Consider the following 23,473-nt stretch of genomic DNA (forward strand, 5'->3'; position numbering starts at 1 on the left):
CCTTGCCAGTGCCTCTGTTGTCTCAGCATGGTGTTTAGCATATTTGTAGATGACGTCATTTTTCGGATGTGGTGAAGGTTGGAGAGGATACGTTGAATTACTCCAGGCCTGCCAGGCTGCCAGAAGCTTCACTCAGCATCTCTGCCTTGCTGTAACTCAGTCTTCATGCTGCCAGCAGAAGGAGAAGAGTATATTTAACTTGTGTTTGGAATGATGTCATTGAAGATACTGCAGTTGAGTCTCTGTCAATTTCTGCTTGGAACAAGTGATGATATTGTTCTTTGTCTTTGGTTAGATCTGTTCCTTTTTTTTGGCTGTTAAGAATCTACATGTCATTTGATCAATGATTTATCTGCGCTTGGTGATGTGCACGGCCATGTTTGGATGTGTTGTTCACATTGGTGATAGATTCGTTCACTTATGGCTGAGGAGATTTGGCTTCCCTCAGGCAGTTCAGTGTTCAGTTCGTCTCTGGAGAAGGAAAAAAAAAAAAAGAGCTGTTGAACTGTCCATGACATTTCCTGTTGTGTTGTGAGTGCATTTGCTTGGAGGGTTCAAACTTTCCCTTGCTTAGATCCAAGGACAGGTATCTGTGAGGGCACAGACAAGAGTCTTAACTCTCTCTCCACGTCCATCTCCTCTCTTTTGCCTACTTAAACCCATCCAGACAGGGCGTGTCATGATGACAGAGGGAAAAAAAAGGTTTGATCAAAGTGATTGGTCCCTCACTCTTGTAACAAAGATGAAAGATGGTATTTTTATTGCACGCTAGTAACACTGTAACACTGAACTAATTGGTCTTGATCTGCCAATCACCCCAGGGGATGCAAATGGATACTCTTCCACCTTGGCTGTGAGGGGCCTCTACGATAGTGCGTCAAGCTGGAAGGAAAACAGAGTAAAATAGATAAATTAGCCTTAAATGAGCTAGCCTTGTGGTTTTCCTGGAGAATCCCTTGCTGTCTTCTCCAGCCCACTCAACCAGTTGTGGCATGTGCTAGACAGCTCCTGACACAAGAGATTATTTTTACTTGTTTGAGATCACATTGTTACGTTCTGAGCAGGATTGCCTGTTTTGATGGGGTTGCTTAATGAAGATAAGTCTATTACTATATGCTAAGATGAGTGAGAAGTTTTGATTTGTTGTCTGAAAAAACTTTTCTCGCTGAAGTTTCTTCAGTGGACTGTCGGCTACAGTCTGTCAGATGAACAAATCACATACAAACTTTGCCTCTACTATCTTACATCTTTGAACATGTTTAGAGCTGAAACGATTGGTCAACTGACAAAAGTGTTTTAGTCGAGAGAGCAAGCAAAACACTTTCTCCATCCTCACATATGGTAGTTTTCTCATTTGAATGGCTTTTGGGTTTTTGACTATTATTGAAATTGGCAAATAAATTAAATGTGAATGAGAATGATTGTTAGTTGCAGTCACCTGGTAATATTTTTGTTAATTTCTGTCATTTCTCTGCAGGATCATCTTCATACACTTACACACGCGGAAGCGTTACTCACCAGCTCAACAAGGAATTGGACAATGTACGAAATCAGAGAAATAAATTGGGTAAGTGTTTGTATTTTGTGACATTTCTGATATATTTTGTCTTAAAATCTTGAACCGCCATGGAAATATATGCCAAAGAAATTAGCTTTTTACATATTGCTGACAGGCAGCCGCTTTCTCTCCGTCTGCCTTAATTTCTTAATTTGGACTTGGACCAGAACAGCCTGATAATTTTCCATCCATTTTAGGATATTATAAATGAGGCTTGAGCCTTTTGGGGAGCAGGGTGGGCAGAGGAGAGTACAAGGCACTTAGGATATTGGACAAGATGCAAACTTTATATTGTAGCAAGCCTTTTAGTGATGTCATTAATTTAGAAGGATGGTGCATATAAAGTGCACTTGGCAAACTTCTCGGGCAGGCAGGGTGGGTGCACTTTGAGAATAAGGAGGACTAACAAGGTTGGAAATAGAGAGAGAAAGTCAATATGGTCAGACTAGAGGGCAAACAGATGCATATTGTAAGAGAACTGTGGATGTCCATAACAGAAGACATAGTGCATGTAGTCCACAGGCTGTCATCGGTGTCTATGAACATGACTTATCATCTGTGGAAATAAGATGAAGATGGAAAGATAAAGTTCAAAGGTTTCATTTGGCTTGGAAGGATGAGACACATTAGTTGCCCTCTGCATACTCACACTCATACACACACATTCTGACCAAAATATAAATCACAGAATTAATTTTGCCACATTTCTTTTCATCCAGGATTTATTGTTGTTTCCACTAATTAAGGCAATGATGAATGTGGTTAATTAAAGAGGAAGCACATCATTTTTGAAGGTTATGAAATGTGCATTACCTGGAAGGGAAAGGGTGAGCAAGAGCAGGTGAGATTGTTTTCCGTACACGCACTCACGATATGTTTAACCAAACCAAACTGCACAAACCAGTGAACAAAGCCAGAGGGTTTGAGGGTTCAGTAATTGTCTTTGAACATATTAATTAAACTGTGCTTAAAAAGTGGTTTGTAATGAATGATAAGATCACCAATTAATCCTGCTATTAAAGACCAGGCTCTACTTTCTATATTTCTGAAGACAAATAATCTCACACTTTGTCTTGCCCTCCTTCACTCTCAGAGAGAAGAAAGAAAGCATCAGGTTGGGAGAAGAACTTGCTGTATCCCATAGTGATGCTGATCCTGCTCGCAGGAACGGTGAGTGCTGAGACTGACCTATCATTAAGCCCTAACTGTTTACTCATGGCGTATACAGCCTGGCTGGGGGCCATTGGGACTAACACTGCACCTCAAACCCCATCCCCTTACAGTTTTCCCACAGTGTCTGGGTGGGGAAACCACTTTTGTTTAATAGCTGTTTAAGACAATGCTGAATAGCCACCTGCAACAACTGTGATTTTCAATAGATTATAGTGTTGGAATACTATTTATGCCGTCTGATATTGTTAGATAAGGCAGAAAGGCCATGTGAGACGCATGGCACGTGCATCAAACAACCCCCACATTGTTCAGGTTTTGAGAAGCTTAATGTTGGAACAGTTAACAATCACAAGATGGTTATTATGCATTACCATACTTAAGGATCAGCAAGGCCCCTACAATTCAATTATACCATGATGCCAGATACTTTGGGGATTTGATCAATCTTTTTATAATTATACCATGTGTAAACAAATCTTTATCTTCCTCTCCGTCTGCAGACAATCTCAGTACTTATGGTGGCACTGAATATCCTCTACCTTCTAGTGGATGAGACTGCAATGCCCAAGGGATCCACCGTAAGCTAACAGTCTAACCACACACACACAGACACGCTCTCACACTGCAGATCTGCCATGTTCCCAGCGGAGACATAAGTCAAATTCCAGATATGCTCAGGTGCATGCTCAAAGAAAAGACCCGACCAGATGTTAATCAAGCCCCAACCTTGTGCCTCTGGTTTTGTTTTGGAAGCTCATTGAAAATCATTTCACAGCACTGTGAAGATTCAGTGAGCTAGCTACGTGTCTCAAGTCAGCGGTGGGTGAATAAGCTGCTTTTCTTCCGTTCTGCAAAAGGCAGCCAGGCCAGGTGAAAGGCTCTCACTGTGAGGCAGAATAACTGCCTGTGAAATGGTTCTGAGATTCGCATCTCCGGCTAACATGCAATGTGTTTTAAGCTCTCTTTATCTCTTCTCATCTGCAGTGACAGAGGTGCCTGTATACATGCATGCGTGTGCTTGTGTGTGTGCGTGCGTGTGTGCATGTGTGTGTTTGTGGTTGCCTTCTTGTCTCAAAGGGGGCAACATCATGTATCCTATTTCTTCCTCATTTAATTTCGCGTCTTGCGGGCAACTGACAAAGCTGCCCTCAACATTCCAATTATTTTATTGAGCAGAGATGTTTTCTTTGGCATGACGCATCGCAGAAAATCCCCCAAATTACACTTGTCATGCAAGTTGAAGCTGTCCTCCCTGACAGTGTGGCCCCACTAAATGGTTTATGCGTTTGTTGAGCTGGATGGAAGCCACACCTCTGATCTCACAGCATTAGAGGAAAAGGGGTGGGGTGGGCTGACATCCTCTAAAAGAATCGATATTGATATGGTATCTAGCCACCTGTTAACCCTGCACAACTCTGAAACGCCTTCCCACTAGCACAGAAATTCCCTCACAGGTACCTGCTCTCTGCCTGGAAGGAGATAAGGACGAGGACAGAAAATGATGCAAGGAAGAGGAGAGTGTGGCTGGTTTGAGGTCTGGATGAGGCTTTATCGGAGCAAAGCGACTCAGACTGTGGGAAAGTCAAATGAGGCCCTGATGTGCTGATTGTTGTGGGGGAAGAGCACAATAGAAGTGCCCTGTCAATGTTTGTCTTTCCTTCTAACTAAGCATCCCTCTGTAGTCTTTAGCATACTGAGTGGTGCCCCACTCAACTTTACAGAGCAGAGCAGACGTGAAGGATGATGAGGAGCAATGAGAGTTGAAGAGGAGGGAGAAGAAGCAGGTGGATGGGGAGGAAGAAGAATGCAAAGATGCTGTAGGTACAAACAGGAGGGGGGGCACTGGAGCAGCTCTGTCAAAGGACACAGTGTTTTACAGCTTGATGAACAAGCACTAAGAGGGACCAATAAAATTGTTACTGCAGCCTCTCCTGTTTGGCAGCCACCGCACTTGACACTGTATTTTGTAAAATGGACAATTAGCTACAACTGGACTGCAATTTTCACCTCACTAAAGTTGCCCTTCTCTCAAGCACCTTCAGACTTTCACTCATATAAGCACCTTAACTCCTGTTTGTTCCATGTCTGTCTACATCTCTGCTCAATTGTTATCTAATGCAAAAAAAGGCAAAATTAGAATTTAAAACTTCATCATCCTGATTGGCTGAATTACAGGGAGATTAATAAATCTAATAAATGAGGCAGTTCCATATTGTCATCAGTTCACTCATTGGCATTAAAAAAGTAATTATGAGAAATGAATTTCTTGAAATAAGAGCAAATTTGACAAAATGCCCTTAAAGTGAGAAGGAATACCAGAAGGACTACTGTTGTTGCATTCCTTGCCAACAAAGGTTTGTGTCTTACCAGTTAAGAAATTAGAACAAGATGACGATGGCATTTCATTTTTAGGATCATAGTGATGCTGGAGCAAACAGTATGTGAAACAGTCTGTATATCTGATTCAAAGACGATAAAAATTCAAGGGTTTAATTATAGATCTGTCAAATAATGTAAAGATGATGGCAGAAGTGTTGCCCGAGTTGTTCTCGTTGCAGAATATCACTCGATGACTTGTGATGATTCTCTTTTAGGTGGTTGCACTCAATTATTACCTTACTCAGAACCACGTACCTCCCCTATATAATATTTGCTGGGGTTTTTTTTTTTTTTAATAGCTGTTTCCTCTCTTACCTGGCATTGGATAGTCATGAGAGACGTAGCTGTGTGTGTGTGTGTGTGTGTGTGTGTGTGTGTGTGTGTGTGTGTGTGTGTGTGTGTGACAGAGAAAGGTGCTGATAACCTTGCCAGTCTGCAGGTATTGCACAGATGCAATGTATGCTGACTGAGCTGTGGCAGGCAGCACATACCCCCCGCCCCACCCCTCTTCCCTTCCCCACCCGCCCCCCTCGTCTCTTTGACACACACAAACACACACTCCATCACCCTTCCTGCTACTGGAATGAAAAGAAGTGAAGAGTTGAAAGGAGGCATACTGTGAAAGCTAGCTGTCCTTAGTGTGCGCATACACGCATATGCAAGTGTACATGCGCACACACAGTCTTAATGCATGCTCGCCTGCCCTCCATTAATAAATGACATCAGATGCTGTCTGCTAATTCCCTGTGTAAGAGAGAAAGAGCACTGCACCATGGCTCTGCAGTAAGCTCCCAGGGATGACAGTTGCATAAAAAGGCATGAAGCAACCTGCCAGGCTTTCCTTTTTTCTTCAGGCTCTTTTACAAAACAAATCAAGATAAGCACACTCAAGGTGGAGAGGAAGAAATAAAATACAATAAAGTACAAGTAAGATCATACTGCTCAAAAATAACGTATAATATATAAATATATACTGTGCAATTGAGATATGAACAGGTATTGCAAGAATTGGAAATAGCATTGAAAGCATTGAGCATTTTATCTGCATATTTTCTAGCACATTTATAAGCGGTTAACGTGCAGCACTAAGTTTGAGGCAGTTTTAATGAAGAGGGAGATGTTGAAGTAGTAGCACAGGTACGCAGTCATTACTGGTAGACAGAGTGTCAAGTACTGTAGGTGCCCCATACGACGCAGAGATCAACACAGGTGCCCAGTCCAACAAAAGCAAATACCTATCAGTTGACGAGGAAGATGCTTGGTATGTGCAGTGTATGTAGATGAACGCCTTTCTGCTGCTCCACTTTCAAAATGGGTGACTGTGTGTGTCTGTGTCTGTGTGTATGTGTGTTGGAGAAGTGGCGGTTGAGTCGAGTATGTTTGCTCAAGTATTTGTTTTGTTGTTTTTATGTTTTTGGCGTGCTTTCAGCCTGTACACTCTTCTTACCGTAAGCAATGTGCCGTTTTTGTTTGAACACCTGTTCACATATTGTATGATCGACAGTGATTTGAAAAGAGCCTCTTTCATCTTGTTCCATTCATTACTTTGCCAATTTGATTCTGTCTTTCTCAAGTGGGGAAATTCTTCATGCACAGTGTACTTACTATTGCAGGATTTCTGTAATTGCATGTGTGTGCAACTGCCTGCAGTGCTGTCATTTCCCATTTTCTTTCTTTCTTTTTCTTTTTTTTTTTATTTGTGATGTTTTGATGAGATTGGCATATGATGACACTGAATAACCCAGTTTTCTGTCTGTCTCCATCATCCAGGACCGAGGCATCGGGAACACCTCTCTCTCCACATTTGGCGTGGCTCAGGCGGCTCTGGAGATCATCCTCATGTTGTATCCTTTTAGTGACCCACCCCCACCCCTCCACCACCCCATTCCCCCTTTGTCTGTGGCCAGAGTAGCATGCTCCATGGCCAAGAGCAACATTGTCCACCCAGCTTTGTTTATCTAGCACATAGTTCAGGCAGACACCTTCCGGAAGACATGTTCCGCTGTGTCATCACCTTTTATCATAGGTGAAAAGTGCAGACGTGGGACACTCATAAACACAGCCCAGTGACGCTGCTTTGCTACTAGCAGAGAGGCGGTTTGGGTCCTTGATTGATTTGCCCAACAGCTACTTGATGGTGTCTTCTGTCGTTGGCTTCTATAGCCTGCGTGTCTTTGAAGGACTCACTCCCAGGAAGGATGACACAACCATGACAACGGTAAAGATTGGATGGAAGGTCAGGGGGTGGGGTGAAGTAAGAGGGAAAGGGTGCCAAGATTGCTCCTAGGGTGCTGATGTCTTTGAGACCCCCTGTGTTTCATCTTTTTCCCCCTTCCTCTCTACCCCGAACTCCTACTGCTCGCCAGTGTTCTCCTCAGGGCCCCTCAATGGCTTTAGTTGATCTGTCCAATATTTGTTTGTGGGTTGCGCAAACACTGGCAAAGTGCAAGCTCTTTTCTTGTACATCAGAGGGAGAGTGGAGTTTTTGGGGGGTGACGGGGGTGGAGGATGTGTGTTCTGTTTGGCCCATAGTGGCACCCATTCACTTGGTAATGAGTTTGGGAGTGGTGAGGCTTGTTAACTAGCCATGACGCTCCAGTGAAAGGACTTGAAAGGACAATGGAGAAAACCTGGTAATGAGCAACTTCAGAGGTACTAATTGTACAATATGTGGAACCAATTTAACATCAAGTGGTGTGTGTGTGTACATGTGTGGCCATGTCACGGCTGAAACTGATGGCGCAAAAGGGGCTTTTTTTCTACGATTTCTCACAAGGGATTAATGAAGTATTTCTGAATGGATTTCTGATTTTCCTTTCAGTTCTTAAAATTTCCTTCTTCAAAATCTTTATGGTTGTCTGAAGTTTGATAATCTGTCCTAATTTTTAGATCATTGGATGCTGTGTCTCAATCCTGGTTCTGAGCTCGGCCCTGCCCGTGATGTCCAGAACTCTAGGTGAGTGCAGGAGTGTGTTTGTCTGTGCTAAGGGGTGACACCCAAAGTCCACAGGTCCAATGTTCAAACATTTTGGAAAATGGGGAGTTAGAGAAGATGGATAAAAATCTGCTCTGTGTATTTAATACAAAACTTTAGGCAGCATGGCATTGTCTAAATTTAACAAAATACAACTATCAACCTCTCAAGATCACTAGTTAAAATGTTACATCCCAACTAAAGAATTAGAATAGGCATATTTATGAAAAAGTCACATTATTTCTTTGAGATGTGTGTAGGTTGAACTGAATTTTCAAAGGTGTCCTAATGACCAATCAGAAAGCGAAAATGCTCCTCCCCCAACAGTGGTATTCAGTGTAGCCACCAACACCCAACGATTAAGGTTAGCAAGTTGAATTCTCCTATAGTTTCCCATAGTGACGTTAGAAAGGAGTGCGGGAAGAAGGGCTAAAAATGACAGAAGTAGCACCATCACAATGGCACTAATAAACATGCAGAGTGCAGAGCACAGCTGTTCAAATAGTACTACTGTGTGTGTGTGAGTGTGTGTGAGAGGGAGACCAACAGACTGGGAGAATGGGACAGAGCAAGAATACAGTGACTCATTGGGAGCTTTATAAAATATCAACAGGTTCTGCTTTGTGACACTGAATAGATGAAAAGGAATAAATGCATGAGACAGACTTGAAGAAAAAAGCCTCCCAGCAAAGGAAAAAAAAAAAAGACACGGAGAGTTGAGTGTGACAAAGTGAGATGTTAAGAGACAAGAAAGGGTTTTGTATGTTGATGTGAGGTGTTGTTTGTGCGTTTCTGTGTCAGTATGGGAAGCATGCACTGTACAAGAGAGTAAGGAACTGTATACCACTGCACAACAGAAAGCCCAAGTCTGTTTTATCAAGCTAGTGACAAATAATGTGGGATGAAATATCAGAATTGATTTCCGCTCAGCTGATGGCGGTCTGGCCAAGTCCTATTTTATGTTAAAGTTTCACGTGTAACGTAAGTTTTAAATTGATATTGAAAGCAAAACAGGAAATCATGTGACTGTGTTTGTGGTTTTATCCACAGTCAGCATAGATGATACGTACGGCAGGAGTTCACAGGTTGAATGCATCGGTTGTTCTCAGTGAAAACAGTCAATCATCCTGCTCACGAGATAAAATGTATATCCGGTTAGAGGCAGCCCGAGATTCTATTTACAGCATTTATGCTGGATTCTAACAGAAGCTGTCTGTATACATATCTGTATTCCAAAATATTCTTTTACAGTGACACTGAGTTGTCATTGTGTTCCTGTTTTCTTTACACATGAGCTGAAACAGTCCTTAATATAATGGCTTGTAATTCATGTCAAAGTACTTTCAAAAGTGTTAAGGAACGACAATCTTAACTGGCCGTGCCGTATAAACCCGTTGACATTTTAAATGGCAATAATCGTTTTATCCCCAATTAGATTTTCTCATTTTACCAAGCCAAGATCAAAACCTTTGGCACTAGAAATGAATTTAGTCAGACCACAGTGGCAAGCTGTATCGACTGAGGTCTCCATCATCTCTCTGTCTGTCTCTTCATGGGCAATTTTGTTAAAGCTCCATGATGCTTGCAAACTGCTTACTGCAGCTGTAAATACGTCTCTCAAGACGATGAATCGATTAGCCAGTCAGACTGAGGAAAGACGTTGTGTAGATGTACAGTCAGAAGTAGGTTGTCCACAGACAACCTCAGCCATCTGTGTGCAGAAATAGTGGAACGTGTGATTGTGGTGCTTCGGTTTAACATACTGATGCATGAATTACCTTTTACAAAAACCCTAAAACATCTGAAATAATACATACAACACTAGTAACATTAAACACAACAGCTTTACTATCTGTCAACTCACTGTCATCGCACCGTTACGGTGCAGTTGGCCCGTGGAGAGTGGGAACATGTGGACTGGCAGGTCAAAATGGATAAGCAGGAAAACACCAGGGTGCTGATGGCTTTGCAGGCAGCTGTGACAGATGGTTAGAAATCGGTCTAGCAGCGTGGAGTAGAGAGGAGCCTGCAGGAGAAGCTGCTCCTTTATCTCCGGGGACAGAGACGTCCGCCGCTATACTTAGTCACCCATTTGTTCATCTTCCAGAGAGAACGGTCCCGGCAATACATTACTGCAGACCAAGTAACAGTCAAAGGATGAACATGAGCATGAACTGTCCAGTGCAAAGTTTGGATAACAGCATTGTTGTTGCTCACTGAGACAAAGAAATGCACATTTTGGCCCCAAATGTAAACTAACAGTCATGTGAGGGGTACATCCATTTAGTACTTATTTCTAGCCCTTTTCATGCTGATTTACTATGGCACAAGTTTTCATCCTCGTCTTTCAGATTGAGCTTTTGTGCTTGTTGAAAGAGCTAGAGTATTGGAAAGAGAGACACTTTTCAAAGTGCCTCTGCCGCAGACAGAGACTTTCTTAAACTGACCCATTTGTTGCAGCCTCAGGCTTTGCTGTGAAGAATTTTGCCTAGAAACACAAAACTTACCTTGTCAACGGGACACTCAGCTTCTGTTTTTGTTTATTTTCTGAAATTAACAGGCCAAACTGAGCTCACATTTCTGCATAAGGAATGACCAGCTTTCTGACCAGGTCGTTATTGTGCCACTCTCTTCACAGGTATCACCAGGTTTGATCTGTTGGGAGACTTTGGGAGATTTAATTGGCTGGGAAACTTTTACATCGTCCTTTCATACAACCTGTTATTTGCCGTCGTGACAACACTTTGTCTAGTGAGAAAATTCACCTCAGCAGTTCGGGAAGAGCTCCTAAAGGCTTTAGGTAAATCCATTTGTGTATCTGTTGTTTCTTTATCATGAGGCTTGTTAGTGATTCTGTTTTAATATACTCAACATTTTATTTCCCAAGTGCGCCACATTTTCTTTCGCCGTCCTGTCATTTTTTAAAATTATTCCATTTGATATGATTGACGCTGTTTTGGAACAAGACTTTTGACTCAATTTCATCCCAATTTTGAATCCACAAACGTCTGGTCTGAAACTCCAACAGCAGACACACCTGCGCCGTGGCTTTTTGAGGGAGATAATGTTTATTTCTCTCAGACAGCACAACCCGCAGTGACAAAATGAAAGAAATTGTAGCCATAGCCAAAGTGCTGCTGAACTGACATGTGACAGAGGATGGGGCTAGACTCAAAGGCTTGTGGTGACAGGCCCTGGATGTTTGATACACTGGGTGGGATAGGGTTAGAAAATGTCAGACAGAAGGACTGAGGGGGAAAAAGGCACATCAATACTTCTGTCTAAGTGAAAGTCTGAAGCTTTTTAATGAGATTTCTCTCCCTTATCTCCTCTTGCCCAGGTCTGGATAAATTGCAACTGTCAAACAGCCCCACGGACCCTGAATCTGGGAAGCTCTCGGCCAACGGGCATCAGAAAACTCTGTGAAAGGAACGACAGATCAACACACACACACACAAAACCCCACACAGACACACAACCACACATATACACTCACAAACATAGACCTTAGCATAGCCAAAGGGAGATTTCAACAGTACTGCCTGACTGCTGAAAGGTGAAAGGGATTGGAAGGAACTTAATAAACCCAGGCAGTGTCTGACGGATGCTGCAAATGGAGGCTGAGAGCAATTTAGCTTCGTGACATTCCATCCTCTGCGTCTCGGATGGAAGCTGGGACAGAGCCAGGGATGCAACTGAGGAGTGAAATAGACTGGCATCACTGCAGTGACCTTGATGTTGACCTCAACTGCGACTGTGACTTTAAACCGCCCGTCTCTTGCTTCAGGACACTCTTCCCCTCCCACCGTTGCTACTTGGTATTCTTCTACAACCTCCTCAAGCTGCACTAGAGAAAAGCAAGAGGGTACAGCAGGTGAAACAATGCACCTTCTTTTCTTTTTTTTTTTCTAAGTGTTACTATCTAAAAGGCAGTGGGTTGTTTTTCTGTCACCCTGTGCCATCTCTGTATTCAGCATAGTAAATAGACCCCAACAGTTCAGTTACTCTTTAGCTAACGTCAGTATGTCCATGGGAATCGTTGTCAGTGAACACACTAATTGTTGGTCACTGATAGCTGTGTGAACTGAAACAGGCAAGATTAGGTGACAATTTGCCATTTTTGGTTTACGCTCCAAATTTTGAAATAAGAAATCGTGCTTTGTGAAGCATGGAATCGGTCACTTATTGACACTCATCAAAGCCAGCACGCAAAACTGCACAGTATCAATACAATTCATATTGTATCCATTGGCACTGTCGTTAACGATAGGCCTCGGATTTTCACACTCCTGCTGTCACTTGTCTTTTTTTATTTGGCTTTACTCAAGTGCGCTTTAATTTTATTGATGATGTCATTAGTTTGTACGAAGTAGGGTAAGAACTTTTTTTTTTTTTTTTTAGGTGCTCTAGATTTGAGCTAATCTACAAATGAGAAGCTGGGAATTTTATCCACTTCAGTTCCAGTGGGCTTTAGGGCATTTGGAGCTGAGCCTGTGGTAAAATTTTATTATGCACATGCTAATAAAATCTCATATTTTTGCTGTTCCTGAAAAAATGTTTTAAATTCGTAGGGCACAGAAAGATAAACCGAACTTCTCATTTTTGCAAATGTTCTATTGACATGTACATATTATATTATGTTTCATACCTCTTTTGCATTATTTGGATGTAAATAGTGGGCTCTCGGTGAGCCAGCTGAGTGTCTGACTCACTAAGCAATCTGTATTTCATTGGACTTTTTTTTTTTTGGAAACAAACACCTAAATCAAAGGCAAACCTGTAACAGTCTTCACATACAGAGTGCATGAGTGAAAATACGGAGCTGGTAGAAAGACTTGGTGACTCAGGCCCCATTTACATGTTGTTGTATTGCTGCATAATTTTCTGAAACTGTGATGTTCTTCGTCTCCAGAACCACCTTAAATGCCTTATACGACAAGTATCTCACAGGCTTAATGTTAAGGTTGTTTCTTGTTCTGTGGAGTCTGTTTTTGTACATGTACATTGTCTCTAGACAGTCCCACTGTGATCCCCTGCACACCACAAGTTCAAGCCAGCTAGATATAACAGAACTTTTTTTTTTTTTTTGCCATGAATGTTGTCCCAGATCCACTCACTATCCATAAAACCTGAGCACTTGCTAGGATTGATTTTATGCTGTAATAGTTGTCAGGTCTTTTAAGTTGACCAATGAGAAACAATAATGATGACTAAGGAAGAGGAAATAAGGACATTTTAATATATACATTCAATCTTTAGGTTCTCAGGACAGGGAATGTTTTACATCAAAGCTGTCTGTCATTGGTTGTGATATTACAAAGATTGGATTGATAGAAAGATTTGCCATTCTAAAACAAACAACTCTACTGAGATACTCAAGATATTTTCCAAAATCAGAAATTCAGAGAGAGAAGTGGGAACTCTGCCTCCCAAACAAAAAGCTAGGCCATGTTTTTAAATCTGTAAAATGTCATTGTAAAGGTCTAGTTTAACCAAATTATTTACTAGTACAAACATTTGGTAGTTTTCAGGTATGGTGTGTCTCATGGCTTTACTGCTATTTTCAGCTAAAATATTAATGTTATGAACAATGCTGATTAGATACTATTAAAAATCAAGATGGTGGGGAGGAATATGGTAAAGAAAAAGGGAAGCTTTTGTAAATTTCTGGGAATTTAACCTCATATGAATAAGTGGAGGTAAAAGGATTTGTATTACTTGATCTGGTTAAACTACATTTACTAAAATAGCTCAACGGATTTGTGGTTATATCTCTATCATTGGTGGAAACATCACAATCATTCTCGCCGTAACTTCTGGGGTGAGAGCTGACGGGTCTGTTTTCAAATCAAGCTTTTCTGGTTGCCATTATGGTACATCTGTGTTACATGGGCGTTCCAAAAGTTGAGAGTTGACCTCTGTTGTAGATGAAGCAGCTTTTTTTTTTTTTTTTTTTCAGTCTGTATGTCAGTCAGTCTCTGCATGTAATTTTTGGTAAATGTCTTGTGAATGTATTTTTTTACAATTTCTCAGTTGGCTAAATTTAAGTTGTTATTTCTGATGTTTATGTGTTTGCAAATAAAAGTAGAAAACGCTTCAACAGTCTTTAAATCATAATCTCAGTCTCCAGGTTATAAGGAATAATGAGAAATGTGTCTAATAGTTTTTTATAGTAGTTAATAGTTTACATTTTTTTAAATAAACTGATTTCCTTTCTTTCTGAGAGTTGGTGAAGAACAATAACATTCCTCTGATTTTGTACACAGTCTGGAGCTAAAGCCAGGAACTAATTAGCTTGGCTTAGCACTACAACTGGAATCAGTTGGGGCTAGCTTGTCTCTGTTCAAAGGTTAAAGATTAAAAAAAAAAAAACTTAAACAGCTTAAATTTATTCAAGATTTTTTTGCTTGGAAAGAACCAAGGTTGTCACTTTCCCCTGTTTTCCAGTTTTGCATATCTAAGCTAGCTGCCTCACAGCTCCATCTGACATATAGACAGGGGAGTGGTAACGACCTTCCCATCTAACTGCAGAGAATAAGTCAAATACTCAGCTGTAGTTTTGTTTAAAACGTAGTCATTCTGCCGGCTCTGAGAACAGGGCACGAGGGTCTAAAAACCTTTGAACTTTTTTTTAGATGAGTTTCTTATGATAGACAGACCTGCACAGGGGACATGAAGGTCTTCTGTCTGCGCTGAAGGCTTCGAATGCCTCCAAACAGAGCTGGTGGAAGAGGTGAGAGCAGGACAGGAGCACGCTGTGTCTGCGGTGGTGTTGGTCTGATCCACCAGCTTCCATTGGAAGGTTCCAGCTGCACAGTGCAGTCAGGCAGATGGAGCAGTCCCAGACTCCTCTCTGGATGACCTGTTAGAGTTTCAAACAAACAATCTAAGTTCTCCAACCACATTAGGGATGCTTAGAATTCCCTTTAGATAGGTGTTTATAGGAAGATGCACAAGTATCTGCATGATAAGGAATTCTGTGCATCCTGTTGATAAGTAGATGCTAACAGTGACTTTGCTCCTCCCACTTCTCAAGTAAAGGCTCGTCTAATTTGGACAGACTCAAACAATTCTGTTAACAACTACAACGACAGCATGCTAACCAAAATAAAGCAACACAAGCTCATCTGTGACTGACCAAAGACAGCTACCTGTATTTATGGGCCAACATGCCCCACTGTCAGAGTTGCACTCTGCCTTACAGAGTTTGCACCTGTGGAAAAGGTGCAAGGTATGTGTTAAAAGCACATTCACTGTTTGATTCTCCATGTCGAGGCTGAGCCACTCCTGCCTCGTGCTCAACCTTTTCACACCAAATAAAGAAAAAAAAAAAAAGACATCTTCTTTGCACATACCCCACCCCCTCTATGGAAAATGGTACTGGCTGCTATGAAAGCCAACAATGGAGCCTTATGGAACAGCAAATCTTAATGCCTTTTCAGTTCCTCAGCAGCAGTCTAGGCGATGAAAAGCCTGCCGTGCATTATCAGACTGGCTTGTGTTTTTTGTAAACACAGAGGGTTATTAGCCTTCCCACTGCCATTCATTTGGTAAAGTGAATGATCACCTCAGGAGAAATGTGTATTTTCTATATAGCAGCTGTAATGCTGTCGTCCCCATGCAAGCATTAACATGCCAAGGAAAGGCAAGGCTGGGTGAAGAAGAATCAGACTGGGATTAGATATTCTCACGGGGCCGTGTTCAATGATACAAATGGTTTCTGGTTCAGCCGAGTGTGTCTTGTTCCTGACCTGGCTCTGTATTCGGTCCCAGTCACTCTCTTGTGGTTCGGAGATGCGCTTTCTCTCCAGCTGCTCGAACACTCGTCTGCTTGATGACAGGGAACGGTCGATATCACTCAGAAAAGCGTCCGTGTCAGTGTGACAGTATCGGACAAAGCTGTCATTCAACTCCTGCAACTAATTAGAGAAACCATTTTATTGGCACAAAGGAGGCATGTTTCATTCAGATACACAATAGAGTCGTGTTTTCGGCAAAGGCTAATTGTGTGTGTGTATTGTAATGGCTGAGGCATGCTGACAGGGTGTAGTTGTTAAACAGCCAGATCAATACGGTCACGTCTCCCACTAACGTAGAGAATTAATGGAAACCAGTAAAAAAGGACAGTGCTGGGAAACATAGAAACTCACATCTGACACATTTTCCTGTTTCAAACACACTCACATGAACATGTTCTCTCTTCTGTTTTGTACACAAAAAAGAGTGACTTACTAATCACTCCAAATAAAGTAATAGAGCGTTTCTAATTTGTCTTTTAGGAAATTATTTTAGTGCCTTTAGTCTGGACCAATGTGGCCAGCAGCCATTATCAGTGTGAAAAGCTATGAAACAGCATTTAGATAATTCAACTGAATATTTAAACTGAGTAAAATAGAAATTCTAATAATTGTATTTTTTTATCTCCATTCTTTGATGGATCGAGTAAAATGTTCCATCATCACGTTGACCATTTTAAGACTCACTTCTAGTGTCTATCATCCCATAATTCATCTCTCTTCTCCCATTTACAACAGCTGTTGCTAAGCAACAACTAATGCCCGCATATGCATATCACAGTTTATATCAAAAACATATTCAGCAGTCAATGAAGGCGCTATTTATAAACCGTATGTTTCAAAGGCTAATGCAACTGACCAATCAACACACAATTCAATTATTACAGTTAAATCATCTCCCTGACAACTGAACAAATTGAATAAATTTCAGGCATTAAAGAGGGCCCTATGATAAGACTGTTTGTGTTAAGCATCAATATATTCATAAGTTCAACAAACGAATGTGGACTAAAGATAATTGTACATTAATGTAGGGCTGAAATAGTTTGATTACACCACTGATTATTTCTGCATTCATCATTTTTATTGTCTATTAAATGTCAAAACTGAAAAAGTTTGTCACACTTGCATAAAGCTCTTTGCTTTATGGAACTACTTTGGCATTATTGCTTAAGAAACGACTGGAAAAATTAAATAATTCAATTTCAGCTTAGTTAAGTACAGTGGGGAAAGGGCAGTGTAACACATTACAATACATTGCATAGATCTTCCCTCTGCACCTGCTTGCACAAATGTACTTGTTTTCTCCATTTGTGACACACACACCATCCCTTAGTCTGCCACGGTGACATGAGAATTGCTTTACAGCTAGGTTTTTATCACTAATTAAACAACTGTTAACCATTCGGATGGAGGCTTTTATGAGTCCGGCTGACTTTTCCACAGTCAAGGCAAACAGTATAGCCTCTGGTGAACTTTGCCTTGCTCCACAGTAGATGGGGACAGGAGAGGACACAGAACGGGAAGAGGAGGTGGAGTGCACAGGCGTTATCTCACAGCAATCAATCTAGATGTCGGTAGTGTCCTCCTTAATGTGTTGACTCAGGGTCGGACCGAAGTAAGTAAAAATTGAAAGCTGGGCATTGGGATCAGCTGATAAGAAACTGACCTGATATGAATATGTTTTTTTCCCCGCAGGGAACACCTGGGGCTACATGGTGCAAAGATGCTTTACTGCCTCCTGCTTTCACAAGGAAAACGGAGAGAATAGGTCTCCATCTCACACAGGTTCCAGCTCAGCACTAACACGCCTGTTTGCATTACAGTCAGCTAAGCAAATAAGTCTTCCCCTACAAAATCAAGTCAATCAGACCTTTCAGCGCTGTGTTGTACAGCTCGCAGCTCTTGAAGATCATCCTCAGTGTGACAAAAGATATGAGACAATCTCATGACCACCCACAATCACTGAATCACACAACTTGAATCTAGAGTGCCTGACAGCATCTGTGACTTCATTTGGAGCACGAGGACCTGGGCATGGCCTAATGTGTTACAACAGAGTTAATTGGCTCAGTAAATGCAGTGTCTTTGTTTATGTGACATGTTAAGGCATGGTTTATAGGCGAGATGATGGACACTGACAGGGGGATGGGTAGGACACTTTGACCCTTGCTACACATTACAAGGGTGGCCCTCGTGCATTTGTCACTCTGGCTTAATCAGCCTCTTTGAAGCGTATGAGCACTCTGCATGATTACAACACTCTACACAGAAATAGATACACCTGTTCTTGACAATGGACACACATAACGTGTTGGAGGTATGATAATTCCAAAGTAGGGTTGTTGGATGAATTTGCTGAAGAAATTGTTCAGCATCCTTGAAAACCTGATATCTTGTTAACAGAAATAATCAGTGTCATCTATGACCACCCATGGCCTCAGCTGGGGGAGGTTCACTAGGTGGCAATGTTCCCTTTTCCTGGGAGTCACCACAAAGGCAACGTAAGCCTCAGAGTCAAACGACCCCATCCACTGGCTGCGCTCAATACCAGCCAATCTTAGATATATCCTCCTTGAGTCCAGTGGTTGCATGATTAATAGCTTTTAAATGCGACAACAGAACAAAGTCTGAAATGACAACCTGTGTCAGGTATCCAAACACTCAAGCCAACTTCACCTCTTCACCCTTTCCTGTCAAACCCAGTAACAGTACTACACACACTGATCGATGAAGGAATACCAGACCTAAACATGCACAGGAGACATCGTGCTTTTGTGTTGACCCTAAAATTCCCAGACTGTTTGACTAAAACACAAACTCTCTCCACATTAGTGAACAAACAGGGTATGATTCACAAAGCATCAAAGGAGTTCGAGAGGGTGAGAGCAGGTGAAGGTGTGTGTATGTGTGTGAAGGTTAGCAGTGGGGTCAGTGAGTCCCCGAGAAACAAATCTTAACTTTCAAGCTGTGATGTTTGTCACAGTCTTCATTCAACCAATTAAATAAATGATCAAAGAATGTCAGGGTGAAATGAAAGAAGAAACTGAGATGTGAAGACACAGACACTTAGCAATGCAACTTTATGTGTGTTCAGTGTGGCCCAAGAAACATGATTAATCAATATGGTCCTGATGTGATCACTTAAAGTCCAAACTCACCTTTGCTTCAAAGAATTTGCGTTGCAGGTGTTTGTCTTTCGGGCAGATAGTTTTCCTCATCTGTCTATACCACTTTCGGGTAACACAGCCTCGCCAGTAAGCCTGAATTCTATACATTCAGAAAATACAGTCACAAAAGGCAAATAACCACCAATTAGATAATATAGTGGTATGTTCAAAATCTGATGTTAAATTTTACATCAAAAAAGAGATGAAAATCTTCAGTGTTTATATTTTGCATCACTGGTTAAATGTACTTACCTGGTAGCACACTGGTTTTTGAAGAGGCGAGCAGCATCATGTATCACCCGTGTTTCATACTGCTCCCTCCTGCACATAGGGCAGCACTTTCTCCCAGAAAACCTCTCAAAGGCCTGCAGACATGCTCTGTGGAATACATGAGAGCAAGACAGCAGCACCTACAAAGGGACAGATGTGTGTATGTTTCATATTGCTGTTCCAAATGGGATGACTTATGCTGTAAATTCAGAAGCACTATTGAAACTAATCTTGAGAGTTTAGATTTCCTAGGTTTAGGATGTGTACTATATACTGTCTGTGTTCATGTGAGCTTTAAGCCATGCTTAATCTATGTGTATTCATGCACAGATGTGAATGTGTGCCTCTAAGTGTTATTTGCCAAGGGGATTGAGGGAGTCAGCATGACCCCCAGTGGGCCAACTGGGACCTGGACTATAGTCTCCTTCTACCTGTGAGAGAGGCTCTTTTATCGTCTGAAAGGAGACAGCCACAGCTATGGAGCTTTGCACACAAACCAGTTTACTTAGATCTCTAGAGGGCAGAGGGGAGGCATATTGATTTCCTATTGTTTTTGGTCTGACCAACACACTCCATCACCAGTGAAAGGGCCCCCTGCAGTGTACAATTTCCAAGAGCTCCACAAGCTATTAGACCAGAGAAATGTCATTTTGCACAACATTGTAAGGGTACAAGCAACAGTTTAAGGTCAGACATGCAATTTAAAAAAACACAATAAAAATTGAATAGAAAGAAGAGGAATTTTCTTTTTAAACCCTGACCTACTATATTCAAATAATATGAGCTGGACAGAGAAACAAATATTACAGTTCATACATCTGGTTCAGAGCAACTGCTGTTGTAAGCATTTCCCATTGTCATATTTTTGCTTGAAGGCAACACAAGTCTAGAGCAAAGTGGCTTTGTTACAATATGAAAGCTTCCAGGAAAATGCCAAATCAACAAAGATTCCCTCTTGTCACTTTCCCTTGTTAGCAGGCTCTAATTAGCTTTTTTTTTTTCCCTGAGTCAAACTAATATTTACATGTGCATCTATGGCAACTGTGCTTTGTGAGGCCGCCTATTCTAGTCTTGCATTCTTGAGGAGATTGGCATCTTAAAAGGGGATCGGAAAGGTGTAAAAGACTGAATGACCCTCACAGTTACACACTGATTGCTACATCATCACGTCACACTTGAGTTCCAAGGCAGTATGGGTAAATTTGTACAGTTGTCTACACAGATTAGAACATACAGGAACTGCTGGCAAGGGGCTTTGTTTGTATGTTTGTGTATTCATGTGTGCATGCGGAAACACAGGTTTCCCCGAGGACAGACACACAACACTGAAAACAAGTAAAAAAAAAAAAAAAGAAAGAAAGAAAGAAAGAAAAAGCTCTCATTGAGTATTAACAGTAGGTTCTGTGTTTGGGAAATACCTGAGGTTGAAGACAAAACTCCTCCCTGCATATTGCACAGGGATGGGCTGAATCCCCCTGCTGCACAGACCTCGCCTTGACCTGCATCCATTCATTCTCTGTCAGCCGCTCTGAGGAGGGAGCCACCAAACCCATCTTCTGAGCTAAAAGACAGAGGATGAATGCTGATGAGACTGCCACAACAGAAAGACAAACAGCAAGACTGACTCAAAGCAATTTCCAAAGATTCTTCCACCTAATGTTAAAGGAGGTGGAGCAGGATCGACCACATATTCTGTCTCATCGCACCCATCCTGTCTCTGCAAACGCTTCCCCTCCAGTCTTCCTCTTGCATGAGGATTTCTGGGGGGTTTTCTTCTGCACTGCAGCAAAGGGTCAGAAAATGAGAAGTTTGGATACAGCAGCGTCTTTGTGAGGTGATCTTGAAAGGCAACAGCAGTGATCACCAACTTGTTGCTTGTGTTAGACTTGAAGATCTGTTAAAAAAAAAAAAAAAGTTAATTTCTGGAGTTATATAAATGATGCATGAGGCTTTGCTCACTTAACCACTTGGGCAAAGCACCAAATGTAGACACCTTATATATCTCAGACCAGTGCAAGTAAAAAGCTATAATATAATATCAAACATGCTCTCTAGATCAAATAATTGCAAAACGTTGGAATGAATTACTGCATGAATTACTGCATGGTCAAGACTGTTGGCTAAGATAATGGAGTCCTGCCGTAAAGTGTGTCAAAGAAATTAGTTTTTTTTTATATATAGAATTATTTATCCCTCCCGTTTCTGTAGGAAATTAGTGGTCTGACTGAATTCGACACACAAATAAAACAAAGCTTTGTTCATTTAGACTGTAAAGTGAACCGTGTGGAGTTCACGCAGGTGTTCGGTGTCTCGTTAAGCTAGCGGCTGAAAAACAGACGCGACGGACGCCGGACGGAGTTTACAGACAGAATGAGGACGATGAGAAGAAGACAGGCTGCTCGTACATCCGCCACCATGTTCGCTGTTAACGCGTTAACCAAGAAAAACAACGACATGGAGCGTAAAGCGGCCATGAACGAGTCCAAACCTTCCGCACGTCCATCCTACACGCACAGTGTTTGGGTGAGTGGTTACCAGGTAACGTGGTTACCAGGTGACGTGGCCCCGCCCTGCGCGTCATCTTCGCGCCGGGCCAGCGCTGCCTCTGATTGGCTGAGCTCAGACCAATTGATCACCTGATTGATTTCAAATTCACGGCACCGTTAAATTCAATGATGCGTTTTGGTCTTCATGTACTTTAGTAAACTGTGATATGATGCAGCTCTGCTGTGCAAATAAAATATATATTTTTTTTTTAATCAAAAACTCAAGTGTAGTTTCTACATTTCTACATTTCATAGATGATAACACAGTGGAATGTGCAATAAAGTTTTCTATTGACCTCCATCACCACGCAGAACTGCAGCGTGTCATTCTCACTAATGATTATTTTATTGTCAGGAAGGTGTCAGGGAACAGTTGGAACCTGACCGAAGCGGGTTGGTCTCTGTGTCTAGGTGACTCATGGAGCTGTCGTCAGAGTAGGAGCTGAACAAAGCTAAGCTGCTCATACCTGTGCTGTGAGCTAAGGGATCCCTCACAGGTCACCTTCACATGGAAAACCATACACACAAACGCACAGTCCAAACCGTCTCTTTTTGTGAGCCTGATGAAAAGTTTGCTTTATTTCACACACACAGTGCGGGGGTGTGTGACTTTTAAAATGCTTTGCAGTCTTGATTGACTTTGATGTGCTCAGTCAGAATCGGTGAAAACAGATGGCTGAGGAGAGGGCTAACAGTGAGGCCTGTCAATCCGGGGAGTCCTCTAAGAAAACAAAGTGAAGACCTGGCTCTGGGAGAGGAGGAAACCCCTGAGCTTCTCAAGAGGCTGCTGCATTCTTGAGATTAAGACAAGAAAAACGCAGACCACTGCTGTTAATGCCCCAAACAAAGGCGTGGAACAATTTATTAGTTAAGAATTCAAGCTCAGAGCTCAATCAAAGGCCTGTCGTCCACAATGCCAGACTTGGGGCTTTGGTTTGTTGTTTTAAGTAAATAATCATGCTTAAAAGATATGGCAAAGATGGGGCTCAAGTCCCCCGTAAAGCCTGCATTCTTTCAACTGTCATCAGAATGGATTTCAGTGTGCGCTTTTATTTTCAACAGGGACACTGTTTGTCTTTTTCTTTATGAATACCATTTTAAAGAGCTTTTTATTTAACTTTCTTCCCTCTGGACCTCTTTACCTGATCTGTGGTATTTTTGAAAAGACAACTCACCTTGACGTGCAAAGAGTTGATGACTTAAGCGACAGGTTGAAAAAAGAAAAACAGAAAAAAATAAACTTTGCTGCTTTGCTGCAAATTTGCACCGACAACATGTTGAAGAGGAAAATTCTTCAGTGCTCATGCATATGCTGTGATGCTAACTGAAACAGAGCTGCCAAGACTTTACCTGTGGGAGATATCTTGTGAAACAAACATGACGCTAATCAATACTTGTATAAATAAACCATCTAGACATGAGTAAATGTGCAACACTTTCATGATAGTGAGTCACTTCATACTCATAAAACAGGTCTGTGTTCATACATCATACACTGTGATATATTGCTTTGTTGTCAAATTAGTAATTGCTGTGAGCTATAGATGAGAAAGGGCAGCCCATAATGGTTAATTAACAATTATGTCAGCCAGCGAGATGACCAGGAG

General features: G+C 41.7%; 2 protein-coding genes across 2 annotated transcripts in view; one reads left to right on the forward strand and one right to left on the reverse strand.

Annotated features, from left to right (window-relative positions):
* Positions 1–14,189, forward strand: part of lmbr1 (limb development membrane protein 1) — a 30,792-nt gene extending 16,603 nt beyond the window's left edge. Inside the window, exons 10-17 of the mRNA XM_029529153.1 lie at positions 1,478–1,567; positions 2,652–2,728; positions 3,232–3,309; positions 6,881–6,954; positions 7,238–7,328; positions 8,000–8,066; positions 10,723–10,884; positions 11,425–14,189. Coding sequence (XP_029385013.1) covers positions 1,478–1,567; positions 2,652–2,728; positions 3,232–3,309; positions 6,881–6,954; positions 7,238–7,328; positions 8,000–8,066; positions 10,723–10,884; positions 11,425–11,510 — 725 coding nt within the window. The 3' untranslated portion in view covers positions 11,511–14,189. The remainder of the gene's footprint in view (positions 1–1,477; positions 1,568–2,651; positions 2,729–3,231; positions 3,310–6,880; positions 6,955–7,237; positions 7,329–7,999; positions 8,067–10,722; positions 10,885–11,424) is intronic.
* Positions 11,597–21,088, reverse strand: rnf32 (ring finger protein 32). The gene is made up of 7 exons (XM_029529154.1): positions 20,974–21,088; positions 20,739–20,881; positions 19,303–19,460; positions 19,042–19,150; positions 15,836–16,003; positions 14,744–14,946; positions 11,597–11,931 (listed from the first exon to the last, which is right to left on the reverse strand). The coding sequence occupies exons 2-7, from the start codon at positions 20,871–20,873 to the stop codon at positions 11,922–11,924; spliced, it is 783 nt and encodes a 260-aa protein (XP_029385014.1). The 5' UTR covers positions 20,874–20,881; positions 20,974–21,088; the 3' UTR covers positions 11,597–11,921.
* Between the last annotated feature and the right edge of the window lie 2,385 nt (positions 21,089–23,473).

Source organism: Echeneis naucrates, chromosome 20, assembly GCF_900963305.1.
Source record: "Echeneis naucrates chromosome 20, fEcheNa1.1, whole genome shotgun sequence".
NCBI classification, from domain to species: Eukaryota; Metazoa; Chordata; class Actinopteri; order Carangiformes; family Echeneidae; genus Echeneis; species Echeneis naucrates.

What these genes read in the sequence shown, in the direction of transcription:
- rnf32 (XM_029529154.1), bottom strand. Translation starts at nt 20,873, where the DNA reads ATGGGTTTGGTGGCTCCCTCCTCAGAGCGGCTGACAGAGAATGAATGG. An exon ending in AGTTTTGTCTTCAACCTCAG is followed by an intron (nt 19,461 to 20,738) that starts GTATTTCCCAAA and finishes GTCCCTTTGTAG; the next exon opens with GTGCTGCTGTCTTGCTCTCA. An exon ending in GCAAATTCTTTGAAGCAAAG is followed by an intron (nt 16,004 to 19,041) that starts GTGAGTTTGGAC and finishes TTCTCTAATTAG; the next exon opens with TTGCAGGAGTTGAATGACAG.